The sequence below is a fragment of the Schistocerca americana genome, chromosome 2 (genome assembly GCF_021461395.2).
Source record: "Schistocerca americana isolate TAMUIC-IGC-003095 chromosome 2, iqSchAmer2.1, whole genome shotgun sequence".
In the NCBI taxonomy this organism is placed as follows: Eukaryota; Metazoa; Arthropoda; class Insecta; order Orthoptera; family Acrididae; genus Schistocerca; species Schistocerca americana.
Window position 1 is genome coordinate 304,841,665 of NC_060120.1, and position 19,311 is coordinate 304,860,975.

At 38.6% G+C, this 19,311-nt stretch overlaps 1 protein-coding gene across 2 annotated transcripts in view; it reads left to right on the plus strand.

Moving 5' to 3' along the window:
• LOC124592129 (tuberin) overlaps positions 1 to 19,311 on the plus strand; it is a 303,826-nt gene that overhangs the window by 94,412 nt on the left and 190,103 nt on the right. For both annotated transcript variants that reach the window (XM_047131806.1, XM_047131807.1), the window contains exons 9-10: positions 1,405 to 1,577; positions 18,027 to 18,195. In XM_047131806.1, the coding sequence (XP_046987762.1) occupies positions 1,405 to 1,577; positions 18,027 to 18,195 (342 nt within the window). The remainder of the gene's footprint in view (positions 1 to 1,404; positions 1,578 to 18,026; positions 18,196 to 19,311) is intronic.

A 19,311-nucleotide genomic window follows, 5' to 3' on the forward strand; every position in this document is an offset into this window, starting at 1 on the left:
ATTCATGTGTTTTATCTAAAACGTCAAGGTCTTTTAGCAAACATCTTGTTGACTTTGAATTGGCTGGAATTTGAAGAACAAAGAAGGCCTTGTTGAATCAACTTCCACTCAACATAGTTCAGCTGTAAACAGACTTCACAAAAAACATTTTCTTAAATTGATTCCGGCTACAGAAATATCAAAATGGTCTCTTAGGCAATGTAAGGTTTCTGCTGAACGAAGCAAGGCAGAATCTGTGAGAGTAGTAAGAAAAGATACCACGTACTGTTGTGAAGAATGTGACATAGGATTTTGTTTTCCAAAATGCTTCAAATTTTTTTATAGCAAGGCAGATGTAAATAATAAATTTTCAATAAAAAAACTACATTTTCAAACAGTGTTATTTTTAGTTCCAACAACTTCTAATTCTAAGGAAATGAAAGACAAAAAAATTTTGTCACTGTTGTGAAAAAAATAATATTTTCATTTCGATACTAGTAAAATGGCCACTGACATAAGTGTATGTTTGTTAGATAGATTTGAGAGAAAAAGACCCCTCATTCAGCTGCAACAAAATGACTTAAATTCTGCGCTGTAGAACTTCCTACATAAAATTCAGGAAAGTTATGAGAAAGTACAATATTTGCCATTTGAACTACACTCTAGCCACACAGTTCTCAAATTATTAATACAGATTGTGTGTGTGTGCTGGTGCCTAGACTTTAATGTTTTCCATGGAATAACTTTTATTTATTTAAACATAGTGTGCTATTCTGAGATTCTTTCAATACTTGTAAAACTTTTTCAAACTTTTTTCCATTTAAGCCCACGCCTGAATTTTCTCCCTGCTCATTTTCCCTTTAATGAAACATGTCAAGCTATTAATTCTATTTGGCCTCAAGTTTTTTGGTGCACTTTTGGTAACTCCTCTATATTAATTTGACATTTAATTATTCAAGTTCACTGACCTCTTTTTTCTGATCCCAAATTTCAGCAATTTGCTGTCCATAAACAAAAAGAATGTAACCTATTGTGCTTTCAAAGTTTGTCTTATTGTCTAGTTGAACTAACTGTGTGTTGCAGGGTGTGGTTACTAAAATAACTGGATGTTCTTCATGGCCTAATAGAATTGCTCAAATTAACTTGGGCCACTACTCCCAGTATTTCATCCAAACCTAAATACAGATATCTCAACAACTTTTTTGTAACAGTAATAATCTCCTGTGGTGGTGTTTTATATGATGGCCATTTCATGCATGTGTTTCCAGCTAATGACATCTCACACTTAATGCACAAAGTGTTATTTTCTGTTCTAACCAGCTTGCATGTGCACACAAAGGCTTCATCAACTATAATACTAGTTTACATGTCTCACAATATTGCTTCATCAATTTAATTCCTCAAATAATATATTTCTGACACCAGGAGGTCTCAGTGCTACGTCTTGTGACTTACTTAGCGAATTCTATAGTACCAACACGTGCTGAATGGCTGTGCAAACTTGGCAACCTGATGGAACGATATTTTCGGCAGGAAATACGTACAAGTATTCGTGTAAAGGTTCTGGAAATTCTCTCTGTCATCATTGAGAAAAACAGGTAAGATGGGCTTCAGTAATTTCCATTTAGAATTTTATTTTTGCTGTTAGCATTTTAGGACAATTGTGTATTGTGAACTGTGTGTTAAAATTTAGTGAAGATTAGAGAATGTGGTGCAAACATGTCATTTTCATGACAAGTGGGGCACTAATTTTGCAGAAGTATTGATACCACATTTTAATACAATGCATATGTCAAGACCTCTGCAAAGTAATGGAGATGAATGATTGATTTTACAAAGAATTTTTTTTTTTTTTTTGAAAAATGACGTACCTTCCTACACATCTCTTCGGAATTAATCACGTGACATTTTTGCTGTGAATGAAATGTGAGAAGCTTTAAACACACGTCAGGAACTTATAAGTGAAGGGAATGCACATGGTATCTTTTTATGCATAGCTATATTTTCAGAGCTATTATTTTTGTTGACATCTACTGTCCACCAACACATAATGTAATAAATCAACCAACACTGTACACAAAATATTCAGATGACAGCAAAGACAAAGTGATTACTCATGCATGTCCATTCTTCAATACCACAGCCAGTTTAAATAAAATGCTGAAGTATCTACTCATCATCTTATTACCCTCATTATATTGAGTATTTCAAAAAGATTCATCCAATTTCCTAGGCTGTATCTTTTATATGAATGAAGATAGGAACTTAGGGTGGATTTTTAACTTGTGCACAGCACCTTGAAGTTTTCGTTTTCAAAAGAATCCTTCGACATTACAAGGATACTTTTTTAGATACAAACACAAGCTAACTTGGGGTGTTTTTTATAATTACGTTTATGATCAAAGTTCTCATTTAACTTTCTCAAATAGTCAATGTACCTTCAGCACACACGAGAAACGTCCTAATGATAGAAACACACATCCCATGCTATTGCCAGCATGTCTGGAGTTACGTCATTCACTGCAGTTGCTTATGGTGTTGCAGTTTGCCCAAAGTTATTAGAAGATGAGGCGGATGGAGTATTTAATAAGCCCTCACATAGTGTGATACTCTCAATTAAAATCACACTGCATAGTTGTAACCAAACTGCACCCATTGAAATGGAGATTGCAAAATGTCTTCTTTTTATTGCTGTGTTATCAGCGTCTACATTGTACACAGGATAGTTAACGAGCAATCTAGGTGCGCCAAGGCAACTCATACTGACAATCACATGGATGGCTAACTTGCAACTGGTGCCAAGGTAAATCTGTAGATTCTGTGCATAATTTAAAATGCACTTAAAGCTTTTATATTCCTTCAAGTAGAAAATACAATTTTGTGAAAGTGGATGAATTTTTGAAATCCCCAGTACATTTATAGCAGCATATGTGGAGCACTTTTGAACTTTCAGTCATTATAGTTTGCTTGACAGTTCAGAAATAATATAGATGTAGAGGATAGACAAAAATATGGAAAACTAAAAACACAACACATTTACCATGCCTAATATGGTGTAGGAGACCTGTTGGCATTCAATACAGTTTCCTGTCACCTCGGAATGAACGAATACAGGTTCTGTATGGTTTTCAAGGGAGCCTTATGTCAGTCTTCCTGCAAAACAGTGACAAGTTTGGCAAGGTCATGTAATAATGATGGAAGTGGATAGTAATCAAACACTCCTCTCTCCAAAGACTCAGTACGTAAATTGCTACAGGCAAATGCTGGAATGCTTCTTTTGAAAGGGCATGGCCGGCTTCCTTCCCCATCCTTCTGTAATCCGATGGGACTAATGACCTTGCTGTTTGGTCCCCTCCCCTTCCCAACCAACCAACCAACCAACGGCTCAATAGTATTGAGATCTGGTGACTGGTGGCTAGGGGAGATGCAAAGGTTCCTCTTCGTGCTCGCAAAACCAGTGCTGGATGAAGTGATCCGTCATACTGGACAACAGCATCACCATGTCAAACACTGTACTAAAGGATGGACCTTTCAGCCAAGATCATCGCATAATCCTTGGCAGTAACTCGACCTTGCAGTGGAAGCATGGGACATGTGGAATAACACAGTGTGGCTTCCCAAACCAGCACTGGACCCTCACCATGTTTCAGTCTTAGGAGCAAGCAGCCTGCATCGTAGGCTTGAGATGGCATACGCCAGACATAAACTGAACCAGAAGTTGGAAACGATGTGCAAAGAGACTCGTCTAACCAAATGACTATCTTCGATTGCTCCATAGTAGAGTTGTTTATGGCTTGTGCACCGAGTTTTCCTGTTATGGGCAATTGCATTAGTGATGTGTGGTTTCATAATACCAGCTCCATTTCCCATCTTAAGGAGCTCCTTCATGTTGTTTTGGTGCTGAAAAGGTTCACCAGTGTGACATTCTTTTTGGCAGTGACTTTTTCAGCTGTTGTCCTCTGTTTCGTCACAATCCTCTGCAATTACCATCCATCACGGTCGCTCAATTCACCCTTTTGTCCATGTTGTGGCTTAGTAGATGATGATCTTCTGCTTTCCCTGTACACGGTATAAATCTTCCAAATGGTGCCTCTTGAAACACCAAACACATAGACTTCCTTGGTTACAGAAACACTCACTATACTAGCATCAATAATTTGCCCACATTCAAATTCACTTAGGTCTGACATAAGTCACTAACATTTACACAGAACACTTTTCTGAATATGACTAGCATTTGCAACATATTGAGGGCACTGCACAGGTGCCGTTGGTGGTCAAACAACAGTGTCATCGGGAGGCTTGGCTAGCATCTGCATTTATGTTGAAGCATGCATTTCTTGCGGTGTTTCCGTATTGTCATCAGCCCCCTGTGTATAGGGTAAACTATTCTCTTTAGCAAATAGCAGATTTAGGAAACATTATTCATGTGACACCCAAGTCATGCTTTTCAAAGAAAAGTAATGCAACCATGCAAATGAGCATTTTCTGTGCTCTTGTATTTTCAAAGAATTTTCAATATCATACAAAACTTTTGACAGAAAACAAAAGTTGTGTACTGGAAAGTACCCTCCTTGAGTTACTATAAGAAACTTCTAAATGATCTGAACAAAATATCCACTTCGTTCTATGAAATTGGATAAATGCAAAATAATATGTACAAGGGGGGGGGGGGGGGGGGAGAAAGTCTGGTGCTTTGGAGTATAATGTTATTGTATGCCGCCAGTCTTTGTCATCATCTTCAGTTATCTGCTATATTAGCAGGTCCTTTGCCTCTCCATTTTCTGTGATCCATTTCTTCCTTCTTAAGGCTGCTGTATGTTGTACCGTCCATAATGTCATCCAGTATCTGGAATCTCTTCCTTCCTCGCTTCCTTTTCCCTTCTACATAACCTTCTAAAACTGTTTTTATCAGTCCTTCATTCTTTCTTAATATATGCCCAATCCAATTTCTTTTTCTTCTCTTTATTACATTTAGTAACTGTCTTTTCTCTCCCACTCTTCTCAATACCTCTTCTTCATTTTTTACTCTGTCCATCCAACTTATTCTTTCCATCCTCCGCCATGTCCGAACCTCAAAAGCCTCCGGCCTTTCTTTGTCTTTCTTCCTCATAGTCCATGTTTCAGCGCCATACAGAAGAACACTCCAAACAAGACATTTTATGATTCTCATCCTGAGTTCTCTGTCCAGACCGCTGCAGAAAATTCTCCTTTTCTTATAAAACACCTCTTTTTGCCATTGCTATTCTTGTTTTAATTTTTGTGGCGCACATCCAGTCGGTGTCTATTCTGCTTCCAAGACACTTAAAATTTTGCACCTGTTCTAGTATTTCTCCATGTAGCATAATTTTTATTTCTGTATTTCCTTCTAGTGCCAATACTTTTGTTTTATTTGTGTTAATTTTCATTCCATGTTTTTTTCCGTTAGTTTCAATGGTGTCCATCAAATTCTGTAATTCTTTTTCCCCTCTGGCTAGAAGGACCATGTCATCAGCAAACCTCAACTCAGTCTAAGTAACAGTGATGAAATGTGAGGTCATAACTTTACTTAGCAATATAAAGCAGGACACACCCTCACAGACAGTCTTAGGAAAAGTAAATTGACAACTTAGATTAAGTAGAACAGTTCTGCGAATATGTAGCACTGCTGCAAGTGTATTTAGGTACAAGGCACTTTTGCGACTTATTCAAGAGTACTGTTGGAGTGTTTGAGATACTGACCACATTGCATGGCGAGATGTAATTGAAAGAATGTGGAAGTGTACTGCTTGACTTTAATTACCCACTTGACTGTACAAGATTTATAGTCCAGGACTTTACATGGAAATTTTTAGAATGAAGTTAACATTGTTTTCTTAAAATGATATTGGGTGAATTTACAACAATATTGCTAGTTCTGTTATTTATCTTACTGAAAGTGAACAGGTAAGTTCTTTCTACAGTGCGTTATTTGCAGCTGTAGCATATAAGGGGCTGATAAATAATGGTAGAATGTACCCTACTCCATACATTGTGGATTTTGTTTGTTTATTTATTTATTTATTTACAACATGCTCCATTGCACGCTATTTGTAATACTACATGTATATATTTCATGTGCATGCATGCATGCATGTAGTGTAATGTTTGTGTTGTTTGATGATGATGATGATGATGATGATGATGATGATGATGATGGAAGGAAGAGGTGAAGCCCGGGGACAGCATATAGCCTACTCCTCAGGAATAGCACCAGGAGGGCTGCCAAGCTTTATGTCCCATCCAATATATGCATCACAATTAACAGTATCACATGAGACACTGCAGAGAGGTCTGGTATTTAGACCAGGACATTGGCACAAAGTCTGATGATCAGGAACTTTACGCCACCACCTCTCCTCCCCTTGCCAGCCAAATACTGGCATTGAATTTTTTTTTCCATCACCAGAATTCAAACCAGTTTATCCTGGAGTTGAGAGCCACTGTGCAAGTGTGCATTAGCAGCCTCTGCCATGGAGGCAGATATTGTGGATTGATTTTGCAGAACATTTATATAAGAGTAGGTGTGTATTTTTGTAACCAACTTCTCTGTTGTGTCATCTGTGGTGACATATATTGGTGTGTATGACAAGCTTCATCCATAGCTCACCTGTGCATATCATACAAGGCTGCAGATAAGTCTACATTTTCAGACTTGGGGCCTTTTGCATAAAATGTTGTTGATGAAACTAAATGAGGAAATTTCAGTTTGCTTAAGACTGCAGTTCAACTGAAAATTAAACACACGTACAGGCCAACCTCGTCTGTTGACTGACAGAGACCACTGACAGTTGAAAATGCTCATAATGTGTAATAGGCTGACATCTGTTCATACCATCACACGGGAATTCCAAACTGCATCAGAATCCACAGCAAGTACTATGACAGTTTGGCGGGAGGTGAGAAAACTTGGATTTCATGGTTGAGCGGCTGCTCAGTAGCCACACATCACACGTCTAAATGCCAAATGATGCTTCACTTGTTGTAAGGATTGTACAAATTGGACAATTTAAAAGTGGAAAAATGTTGTATGGAGTGACCAATCAAGGTACACAATGTGGCGATCCGATGGCAGGGTGTGGGTATGGCGAATGCCCTGTGAACGTCATCTGCCACCATGTGTAGTGCCAATAGTAAAATTCCAAGACGTTGGTGTTATGATGTGGTCATGTTTTTCAAGGAGGGGCTTGACCCCTTGTTGTTTTGCATGGCACTATCACAGTACAGGCCTACATTGATGTTTTAAGCACCTTCTTGCTTCCCACTGTTGAAGAGCAATTTGGGGATGGCGATTGCATCTTTCAACACAATCGAGCACCTGTTCATAATGCATGACCTGTGGCGGAGTGGCTACATGACAATAACACCCCTGTAATGGACTGGACTGCACAGAGTCTTAACCTGAATTCTATAGAAAACCTTCGGGATGTTTTGGAACGCCAACTTCGTGCCAGGCCTCACCAACCGACATCAATACCTCTCCTCAATGCAGTACTCTGTGAAGAATGGGCTGCCATTCCCCAAAAAATCTTCCAGCACCTGATTGAGCATATGCCTGCAAGACTGGAAGCTGTCATCAAGGCTAAGGGTGGGTCAACACCATATTGAATTCTAGCATTACTGATGGAGGGCACCATGAACTTGTAAGTTATTTTCAGCCAGGTGTCCGGATGCCTTTGATCACATAGTGTAGATGAGATAAAAGAAAATCTTCGTGTGATCCAGCTAGAGGCATACCAAGATTGCTTCCAGAAATGGAAACAGCGCTGGGAGCGGCGTATCAATTGTGGAGGAGAGTATTTCAATGGAGCTCATGCACAATATGTAAAAGGTTAGCACTGAAAAATTTTTTGGACAAAGTTCCAGAACTTTTTTAACAGTCCTCATAGATGAATCTGCAGATGCAGAGGACAAGCTGTGAATATATATTATCACGATAAACAATGTGACACAGGAATTAGCTTAATTTTTTCCAGGAACTCCCCGACAAAATAGGAGTAATGATCCATGAGGAAGTTCTTCAGTTTAGACTTGGATGTGTTAAGGATTATGGCTAAACTTTCACAATTCGTGTGGTAACTTTTTGAAAATGGATGCAGAGTAATGCTGCACATCTTTCTGCACAAGAGTCAAGAAGGTGATCCAAATTCAGATTCGATATCTGCCTAGTATTACCAGATGGAAAACTGTTAATTCTTGGGGATAAGCTCATATTCTTAACAAAAAACATCATCAGAAGTCCCAGACTTGTGAATGGTGGCTGACAGGAGGTTCATGAGCTTACACCACATATTGCTCAAAGTGCCCATTTCTGAGCAAAAAATACCCTTTCTTCCAACAGTAGTATTTCACAGACCAGACTCTGTGACATATTATTAACACAGAAAACAAACTTTAGAATCCAGTTTTGTCTCCTTGTATATTTTTTTGAACCCCTTCCCAGATAAAACTAAAAAAGAACGAAAATTTTTATGTAATACTTCTGTCGTGGCTAAGTGTAACACGGCACAAAGACAGTATTTGGGAAGGATTTAGTAAGCAGAGAGTAATTATTCAAACATAACAGTTGCATGGTATTTAGCTGAAGATCATAATAACTTCACAATGGAAGGAACTGAGTTGCTCTTGAGAATTAAGACCTACAGACTCACCAAGGCTACAGATTTCATAGATGTTTTCTGTGGAATTGAATCAGATCAGGGACTTTAAGAAGGCCCGTTGTCATTGACCCAGAAAGAGATTTGCATGTTGGGTTGGGGGGGGGGGGGGGGTTGGTTGGCAGTTGTCTGCCAAGGCCCATTGCCATTGACCCAGAAAGAGAGTTGCATGGGGGGGGGGGGGGGGGCGGCAGTAGTCTGCCTTCCCTGTCAGTAAGCCTCACTTAGTTATGTCCACTGAAGATGAAATCATTATCAGCTGAAAGACTAACAAAGGATCATGTTTTGGGACTATGATTACAGGGACATGTAAAACAAAGTGCTCAACAGCAGGGATGCCATATAAATAAGCAAGTTCCAATGATGAGCAATGTGGTATCAGTACTGCCTGAAAATGTTGATTTGGTGCAAGACAGGTACTGATTTAAAGTCTTCACTAAGTGATTGCATATTAGCAACTGAATAGTACATTGTTTTGCACAGGTCAGGAAAAGGATGGAGAAACAGTGTGTGGAAGGAACTCTGAAAAAATGTTGGGGGATTGCCAAACAATTGAAAGTCTAGGATGGTTGTTGGCGAATTGTGCTACTTCTGTTATCTGAATAAAATATTTTCATGAGAAGGATATGAAGTGTGATGCTAGAACAATCTAATTAAACTTAGAAGTAAAGCTGAAGGTAAGCCCTTGAAAGTACAGTGATGCATTACTTGAGAAAAAATTTTAATTTGTGGGTTCACTTTTTTACCTTTTTTTTTGGGGGGGGGGGGGGGTGTTTGGGGTGTTTGCAGTAAGGTGTTGGATGGCAGCATTGGGTGGTTGAGTAAGGTAGTGTTTTCAAAAAGTTTTCAGTTAGCAGCTCAGTTCTATAATGGGCTATGTTAATAACATTGTGAAGTGTGGCTTTTGTTACCAGTAGGTTCAAACAGCATGCAAGACATTCAAGCAAGTCATGGATGGGCTGTTAGATTTATTATTGGTTCATTTGAACAACTTGTAAGTGTTACAGAGATGCTTTGGGAACTGAAATGGGAATCCCTGGAGGGAGGGAATGTTCTTTCCGTGGAACACTAACGAGAACATTTAGAGAACCAGCATTTGCAACTGAGTGCAGAACAATTCTCTGCTGCTAACCTACATTTCATGAAGGGACCATGAAGATAAGATACAAGAAATTAGGGCTCATATGGAGATATATAGACAGTCGTTTTACCCTTGCTCTGTTTGTAAGTGGAGCAGAAAAGGAAATGCCTAGTAATTGTACTGGATACCCTCATCCCCATATGATATGGTGGCTTGCAGGGTATGTAGATGTAGACCTCTATCAACTATCCTACAAGATTTGTCCAGCATTTTATATTTGTGCGACTACTACCACATTCTGTCACTCAAGTAACACTGTGTATCTTCTTGTTGAGAATACTATGGAATAACAACTTGAGTACGTTTTGCCACAGGCTATTTGTATCTCTTCTCAAACATGGCATTGCAACCATCTGCCTTACAAATTTGTTAATTTCTTCTTCATTCTTTTCTTTAGCTTTCAGACTTTCCCATTTCCAATAACTTTATTGTGTGTTTTTTGTGTCAGCTGTATGTGTGAATGTTCTCATGTTTTATCTTTTGTTGATTTATCAGTTCCTTACTCATTTTATCATGTTTCTTTTTACGTCCCTGTTTGTAACGTGTAATTTTTAACTGACTTTGTGAAAGATCATTATTTATATTCTGAAATTTGAATATCTTGGCTGTTAGTCCATTGAAATATTTGCTCCAAATTCAGTGTATCATACTGATTTTTCTTCTATCTGCTGTAAATCATATCCTGTCTTTTTCCTATCTGTGAAGTTTTTAATTGTCCTCCCTTATAATTTTTGGAACCTTGAACAGTAATGTCTGTTTTAGAATCTATGTGTATGTCGGACATGCTGAATCTATGTGTATGTCGGACATGCTCAGAATGTTTCAGCAGTATCTTGAATTATTTTAATATTAAGTAATCAATATAGAGATACCAGAGGTGGAAAATACCGCTTCACTTGTAAATTTCTTTATTTTCACACACCAGTTACGGACTGTTATAAGCCTATCCTCAGGTGTTGTACTGGAAATAGCAAAAGACGGGAGACAATTTTCACATGCCACAACACACAAAAATAAAAAACAAAAATTTCCCTAAAAAGTTTTAAAAACTTTTAAAAAACATTTTGAAACCACAGGTTAGGCTAGGTGCTGTGAAACCTATGTCAATGCGCAAATGGCACTAGACAGCACTACAGATGACCGCCTGAGTAGGGAAATATACAAATGATATCATGACACTTACACTGTGCTGTGGACCCCGAGCACCGCGTGTACCAGGCACGGTGTGCTGCCTATGAGCGCAGAGCAGGGAGTAGCGGATGTGAACGAGGAGGCAAATTGGTAAACCAGAGTGGCAAAAGTGCTGCCATATATTGACAGAGAGAAGAATGTGGAGCCACTAGCTTGGCCATTCACAATTTGAATTTAGTGGTTTACATTTAAAATGAAGAAAAAACAAAAAAATTACATAATAAATGCATGATATAAGTTAAAAGTGCATTATGTGTAGTAAAGGAGCGTATTGAACAGTTTGGTACAGAACTGTGGTAAAGCTGAGTAGAAAGTGCAATATAAAATTATTATATAAACTGTAAAGCACAATGAAACTTTTCCTTCACATGAGTGGCAAACAAGTTGTAAATTTAGTGGGGATATATAAATGGAAGTGGGGAACAACTCGCCACAGTCATCAGTTAAAAGAACATGCACATGTGCCACTCCTATTTACAAGCTCTTTTTGCTGATCAACAAGGAAAGTAGCGAAACCTTACAGCCTATACTGTCAGAAAGTAATATGCCAATAAATAGCTAGCAACAATAGCATTAAAAGGACACATTAAAAGTGGGGTCAGTTTAAAACTGCTAACCAATAGTCGACAACTAATCGAGGCTTACGTTAGATAAGACCTGAGATGTACTTTACAAGATGAAAGGCAGGTAAATTTTTTATTAGTGAGGGCGCAGATAATGCCACAGTACTATAATGCACCATAGTCATAGGATAAAATGAAAACATGCAACTTTTATTAAGAGAGGGCAATTTTACAGCTATGTTAAATGAACTGGGTGAACCTTGCGGACCTCACTATACGAAATAGGCATATGCCATACATTCGTTAAGCCTATTGGAGGCTACAAAAAACACTGACCAGATAAAAAATAGTATACATGTGTGGCGTACAGTAATCAGGGACCAGAAAGAGAAGGAAATGAGGCTGGACGCTGCTTCAGGAAAGAAAAGTTATTTAGCAGGACTGCGTGCTTAAGTTCAAAATGCCAGACGAATCATGGCCAACGTTGCAGATGATTTCTATTTCTTCTAAAATGTTTAAAACTGAGCCCTTATGTTGAATATGTAGAATCCTGCAATTTGTATTTATATTTGAAATGGAATGGGTATTATCCTTCAGGTGGTAAGTGAGAGCGGATTTGGAATTGCTAAGATCCTGATGCTATCTGAACCGTATGTTAAAGGAACGGCCAGTTTGGCCTATGTATGCAGTTGGGCACTCACTATGCTGGATGCAATAAACGGCAAATTGTGCGTAGCGATTGTCCCTCTGGTTTCGTGGTGCTCCAATAGATGCGCGACCTTATGTGGGGTGTAGAAGGTAGGTATAATCCCCTCTTTCCTAAGCCATTTGCCAATCCTGTCAGATATAATGCCTACATATGGGATCCTGCAAAAAAAAATATTTTAGTATTATCATTATTAGTAGATGATAGGGTAATCCCGTATAGATCGTTGGAAGCGCCTTTCGATTGCATTTGCTGATCAACAACATTTGGCTGGTAGCCATTACCATGTGCTATGAATTTAATGGTAGCCAACGTGTGCTGCTAATTTTCTTTTGAGAGAGGGTGTCTGGCCATGCAGTAAAGCATAGAATGAAGAGCTGCCATTTTTTGCTGCTTTGGGTGAACTGAAGAGCAATGAATAATACAACTAGTCATAGTTGGTTTTCTAAATATGTTGAAGTGAACATTACTATTCTGTAACAAAATTTCCAGATCCAAAAAGGAGAGTGTAAAGTCAGATTGGTATTCTATGGTACACTGAATCTTGGTGTGCATTTGGTTAAAGTCATGTCGAAAAAGTTGCAGCTGGTCGTCGGTCCCATTATATAAAAGCATGATGTCATCGAGGTATCTTTTGTACCATACTACTCTTTGAAGATGATGTGGGTGAGTTGAAAAAAAAAAACTGATGTTCAGTGTGATAGATGTAAATATTAGCTACTATACTGGCAATGGGGGATCCTGTGGCTATCCCATCAGTTTGTCCATATATGGTGTCTTTGAAGACAAAGTAATTATGGTCCAGAACAATTCTGAGCAAATCAAGGAATTCGTTAAATTTTTGTGAATCTAGACAAGATAATGTCTGTAAGTTGGACTCAATAATAGGAATCACCTCTTTAATGGGAATATTTGTGTACGTGCTTACGATGTCGAGACTTGCTAGATTCGTATCACTGGTTACAGTTACGTGTTTGAGGTGTGTAATTAACTCCTCTCTGTTCTTGATGGCATGAACATCATAGAAAAAATAATGCTTGCTGTGGAAACTTTGCAATTCATTAGCCAATAAGTCATCTGGGGCATTAATAGCGTTAAGGATTGACCTTACAGGAGCCTGTGGCTAATGAAGTTTCACGGCGCCCCTGAAAGTGGGTGTTCTCAGATTCATTGGTATTAAAGTTTGTTTAATGAAGGAGTGAATAACATATCTGTTTCTTTAAGTGCCTTCTTAATTTCTGTGATGAACTTAGCTGCGGGGTTAAATGAGTATGTTTGGAACACAGGGCTGGAGAGAAAGTCCTGTGCTTTTCGTGCGTAGTCGGCCTCGTATAGGACTATTGATGTGTGGCCTTTGTCTGCCTGCACAATTATGGCTTGGTTCTCATGAAGCTTCCTGTTAATGTTGTGCAAAATGGATTGGTCCTGTGTGTTTGCATACTTCTTGTGGGGACCCCAGTGTTTCTGATTTTTATGATTTACTGTGCCATAGTGATAATCGCAGCAAATACTGATTTTTAATAATTGTCATGGATTGGATTCACATACTAGTCCATTCATACTTCATTGGGCATGCTACAGTTTAATAAATAACCCCTGGGAATTACTATAATTTTTATGAGAGATGATTGTTGTACTTCTTATTTAAAGAAAAATGTATGGGTCATATTCTAAACAATTTGAAGTAAGTACTTCACCTTTCACTGAGTAAATTACAAATGGAATTTCACTGAGGCAGTCATTACCCTTTGGCATTCCTGCAATACGTGATTTATTTCCCATGTTGTATAAAACAAGAGCCAAAAGTAGTTTCTTTTGTCACAAGATGAGTATTGTTAGCAATTCATATAAAGGTAACTCAACAGAGGAGTGAGTATTCAATGAGAAGTGTTTGTCCATTATTCCAGAAAGAAATTTTCACTCTGCAGCAGAAAGTGTGCTGATGTGAAACTTCCTGGCAGATTAAAATTGTTTGCTAGACAGAGTGTCACTCTACCAAGTGAGCTGCTTGAGCGCGCCTCACAGCTTTACTTCCACCGGTACCTTGTCTCCTACCTTACCAACTTCACAGAAGTTCTCCTGTGAACCTTGCAAGACTAGCACCTCTGGAAGAAAGGATATTGCCATGACTTAGCCACAGGCTGGGGATGAGGGGGGTTTCCAGAATGAAATTTTCACTTTACACCAGAGACTGCACTGAGATGAAGCTTCCTGAGAGATTAAAACTGTGTGCCAGACCGAGACTGTAAAGCAGGATCTTTGCCTTTTGCTGGTAAGTGCTTTACTGGCAGAAGTAAAGCTGTGAGGATGGGCTATGAGTTGTGTGTAGGTAGCTCAGTCAGAAGAGCACTTCCCTACAAAAGGTAAAAGTCCCAGGTTCGAGTCTTGGTATGACACACACTTTTAATCTGCCAGAAAGTTTCAAGTACTTCATTGTTAAATGTAATACATAAGAAGAAATTATCGATGCATGTAACATGCTTTGAAATTTAAGGAACTGATAAGAAACTTTCAGTTTCCAAGATAACATAAATTCATCTTTATTTTTGACATTCAGTTTTGACAGTTGTGGTGCTCAACAAATGTTTGTTGCAAAATTTGTTCACTGTGAGTTAGAACATCTTGCCATGTTCTTGTGGATAAAATATAGCACATTATACGAAGGTTTGTCAGAAATAAAACATTTACAGTTAAAAAGCACCTTGTGCACATGGTCATGTTCATATACGTAGCACTCACAGATAAATATTAATTCCTAAAAATCACAATATACAGTAAAATATACACTTACACACATATATTTACATTTATGTGACATGTCCCGTACATAGAGAATCCACCACAGGTGAAATGTGTGGTCCAATGGAGATGGCCATGTGTACAAGGTGCTTTTTAACTATACAGGGTGTTACAAAAAGGTACGGCCAAACTTTCAGGAAACATTCCTCATGCACAAATAAAGAAAAGATGTTATGTGGACATGTGTCCGGAAACACTTAATTTCCATGTTAGAGTTCATTTTAGTTTCGTCCACCTACGCTCAATGGAGCACGTTATCACGATTTCAAACAGGATACTCTACCTGTGCTGCTAGAACATGTACCTTTACAAGTACGACACAACATGTGGTTCATGCACGATGGAGCTCCTGCACAGTTCAGTCGAAGTGTTCGTACGCTTCTCAACAACAGATTCGCTGACCGATGGATTGGTAGAGGCGGACCAATTCCATGGCCTCCACGCTCTCCTGACCTCAACCCTCTTGATTTTCATTTATGGGGGCATTTGAAAGCTCTTGTCTACGCAACCCCGGTACCAAATGTAGAGACTCTTCGTGCTCGTATTGTGGACGGCTGTGATACAATACGCCATTCTCCAGGGCTGCATCAGAGCATCAGGGATTCCATGCGACAGAGGGTGGATGCATGTATCCTCGCTAACGGAGGACGTTTTGAACATTTCCTGTAACAAAGTGTTTGAAGTCACGCTGGTACATTCTGTTGCTGTGTGTTTCCATTCCATGATTAATGTGATTTGAAGAGAAGTAATAAAATGAGCTCTAACATGAAAAGTAAGCGTTTCCGGACACATGTCCACATAACATATTTTCTTTCTTTGTGTGTGAGGAATGTTTCCTGAAAGTTTGGGCGTACCTTTTTGTAACACCCTGTATAGGTTTATTCCTGACAAACCTTGGTAAACTGTGTTATATTTTATCCACCACACTGACACTATGACAATATAACATGAGATTCTAACTCACGATGAACACATTTTGTGACCAAAATTTTTTGAAGACCACAGGGTGACAGTTGTATCTGTGGAAACCTGTTGTCAAAAATAGATGAATTTGTGTGATTTTGGTTATTGAAAGTTTTTTACCAAGTAAAACAGATCACTTCTTCTAATTTCTCACCATGAGAAAATTCAGTTAAGTGATTGAGTTGAAACGAAATCTGAAAATACTTGATTCAGGATTGTTTGCAATTTATTTGCAGAGAAACTTGCAATAAGAATATCTTCGAATTTGTGGCTTAAGCACTCAGTTTTTTAATTCATTCATGTGCCCTGACAGTGTTTTGGAAGAACTCATCACTTGTACAAAAACATCCATGTCACTGATGAAGTTAATCATATGTGACAGTAGTATAGTGTGAAATGTTTTATATGTTGTGCGTGCAGGCTCAAAAATGTTGGTGAGATATTTTAAAAGCAATTCAGGAGAAAAATGTGTAGGGCTTCTCTGTATCACTACATATTATAAATTAAAAGTCCCCTCCCCCAATTTTTTTCTTTCTGTACATGAAGGCTACCCCCAAGAACTACTGTAGGGATCTTGATACAGCTTTTACTACTAAAACGTAGACTGATCCACAAGGAAGTGTGTGTAATTTATTACCACTATGCCAGGCGAGTCATCCAGCCGTAGAAACATAGTGGTACCTTTGCGAAGATAGGGTATGCTGCTAGTTCCATCAGTATTCCAGCATAGTTAAGTTACTAAGTGAAACACACGATCCAGTCACATTATTTTGACCACCTGTCAAAAACCTGAATAACCACTTCTACAGCATGGGCGTGCAAGAAGAGGCAGTGAGATTCTGGAAGGTAAGGATAGCAAAGTGGAGCCATGCCAACAGCAGTACCGTGGCCACCTACACTAGGTTTCTTGGTTGAGTATCCATGGTCCAGTCAACCCGATCGAAGTGGTCCCACATATTCTCAGTTGGATTTAAATCTGTGGCGTTTGATGGTCAGGGAATACAGTGAACTCATCTTGGTGCTCTCCAAACCGTGCATGCATACTGCAAATTGTATGATACATTGCACTGTCCTGCTCGGCAGATGCCATTGTGCTGAGGCAAGAAACAGAGTGCATGTAGAGGTGGACATGGTCCCTAAGGATAGATGCATACTTGTATTGATTAATTGTGCCCTTCAGAATGATGAGATCATCCAGGGAACTCCACAGAAACGTTTCCTAAACCATAACACCTCCTCCTCTGGCATGTAACATTCACATGTCTGTTGCAGGGCCGTACATGCCAACAGCCGTTTGTTCAATGGAGCATAAAACATGATTCATCTGAAAAGGACATTCGGTGACCATTTGGTTGTGGTATTGGTGTGCAAATTCCAGCCTTCATTGCCGATAACAGCAGTCAGTATGGGTACATGAATCAGGTGCGTGCTGTGGAGGCCCATAACAGTAATGTTCACTGAACAATCACTGACAAGACACAGTTTGTAGGCACGTTTCATCTGGGTGGTCTATTTACCAGTACACAATTTCGCAACCATTGTTCACCTCTGTCATCTATGGCCCATGGTGCACCACAGTTGTCTTGGCACTGGATTTGCATATTGCCATTTTTGCAATGCATACTATGCTTTGGCACTCAAATAATTTACAAATGCTTTCACCCTTGGCCCAGAATCCAATGATCATGCCCCATTTGGAAGCCAGGCAAATCTCCCACTCTCTGCAATAAGACAATGACTGCACTGTTTTTCATATCCCCCTGAAATTTTATATACCTTTCACTACTAGTGCTGCCACCTGCCATCTGTGAGTGGTTATTGCACGTTGATGTCGAACATAGGTGCTGGCAACATTAATGTGACTGGATCATGTACAACATTGTAGTGGTAAACCTTGAATGAATGATAAAAACAAGCATGAAGGAAAATAAACATTCTGTGTTATTGTAACTGTAATTTAAAAAATACTTCAGTAAATCATCATTGATAGTGTATGGTTGCTTCTACAGATGCCTTTATGAGGATGAGTTAATAGAGAAAGTGGTTGTGCCGTACTTGCAACATATTGACAATGACAATGATATCCAAGTCCGCAAGTCAGCTGCAGAGCTTCTCATACAACTTTGTGTTGAATGCGAGAACAAAAGATGTTTGGAACTGCTTGATTTGCTGGGGAAAGTAAGTACCCACCTCTTATGCAGTATTTACTGGAACAGATTTTAGTGAATTGTATATACTTTCAGTTTGATTACTTTACTGAAGTTTACTATTGACAGTTTTTTAAGACTAAACATAGTTATATTTTCAGTTTTTATGTGACATTCCTTGGGCTGCAATTACCCCAAAATGAAAATGTTATCAATTACTGAATATAACTTGTAAACTATTTTTAATATTAGTTTCGTGTTTAGAGTTGTTGTCCATGACTCACATTCCCATTTAGTTTATTTTCATATAATGTTAAAAGCCTAACAAGTGATAATTGGTAAATTCTCATTAGACATGTGTGCTTGACAATTCAGATCCATGCTTTTGGGCTGTGACCCTAGGGTAAACTTATATTTACTGCCAAGGACATCTCTACAAGGACATGGTTACTATTTTAGTCAGTGTTATAGTGTGAGTGTAATGGGATTGTTAAAACTTTGTGCAATGGCAGGACTTCTCCTTAAATTGTCAGGGCATAGACGTTGTACACACTGCTGAGAGTGTGTGTGTGTGTGTGTGTGTGTGTGTGTGTGTGGGTAGGTGCGCACGTACGCACTTTTGCTACATTCATCTGAGTTACAGTTTTAAGCACTTTTGTTTCATTATTGGACCCTTGATTCAGGCACATTTTACTCATGGCTATAATTGTCATGCTAATATATTGAAAAGAAAGTTCTAATATACTTCAGTCAACTTATTTTATGCTGCAGTGTTTTTTAAATCAAATAAGATCTGTCAAAAACTTTGAGAATTGTTTATTAGTATTTGTAATAGTTTTGTATCAGTATGCAAAAATTGTGAACAAGTTGTTCATTTTTTTGCATCGTTGTTGAGTCACGTTTTGTGCAAGAAAATCGCTACAGTTTGCCATTTTGTTATTCCTAAAGACAGATGATTGTTGCAATTGACTGTACACAATGATTTTATGTGCACTATTTGACTCACAATTTTTTTAAATTTTAAAGTAGAATTGGTGCTTTATATGTGACTTACACAAAATTATTTGATGCCATGATATGGAATTTTTCCGGATACCTGTAAGGAAGACAGTAGGCTATCAAAATAAGTTGTCAGTGAAATGATATG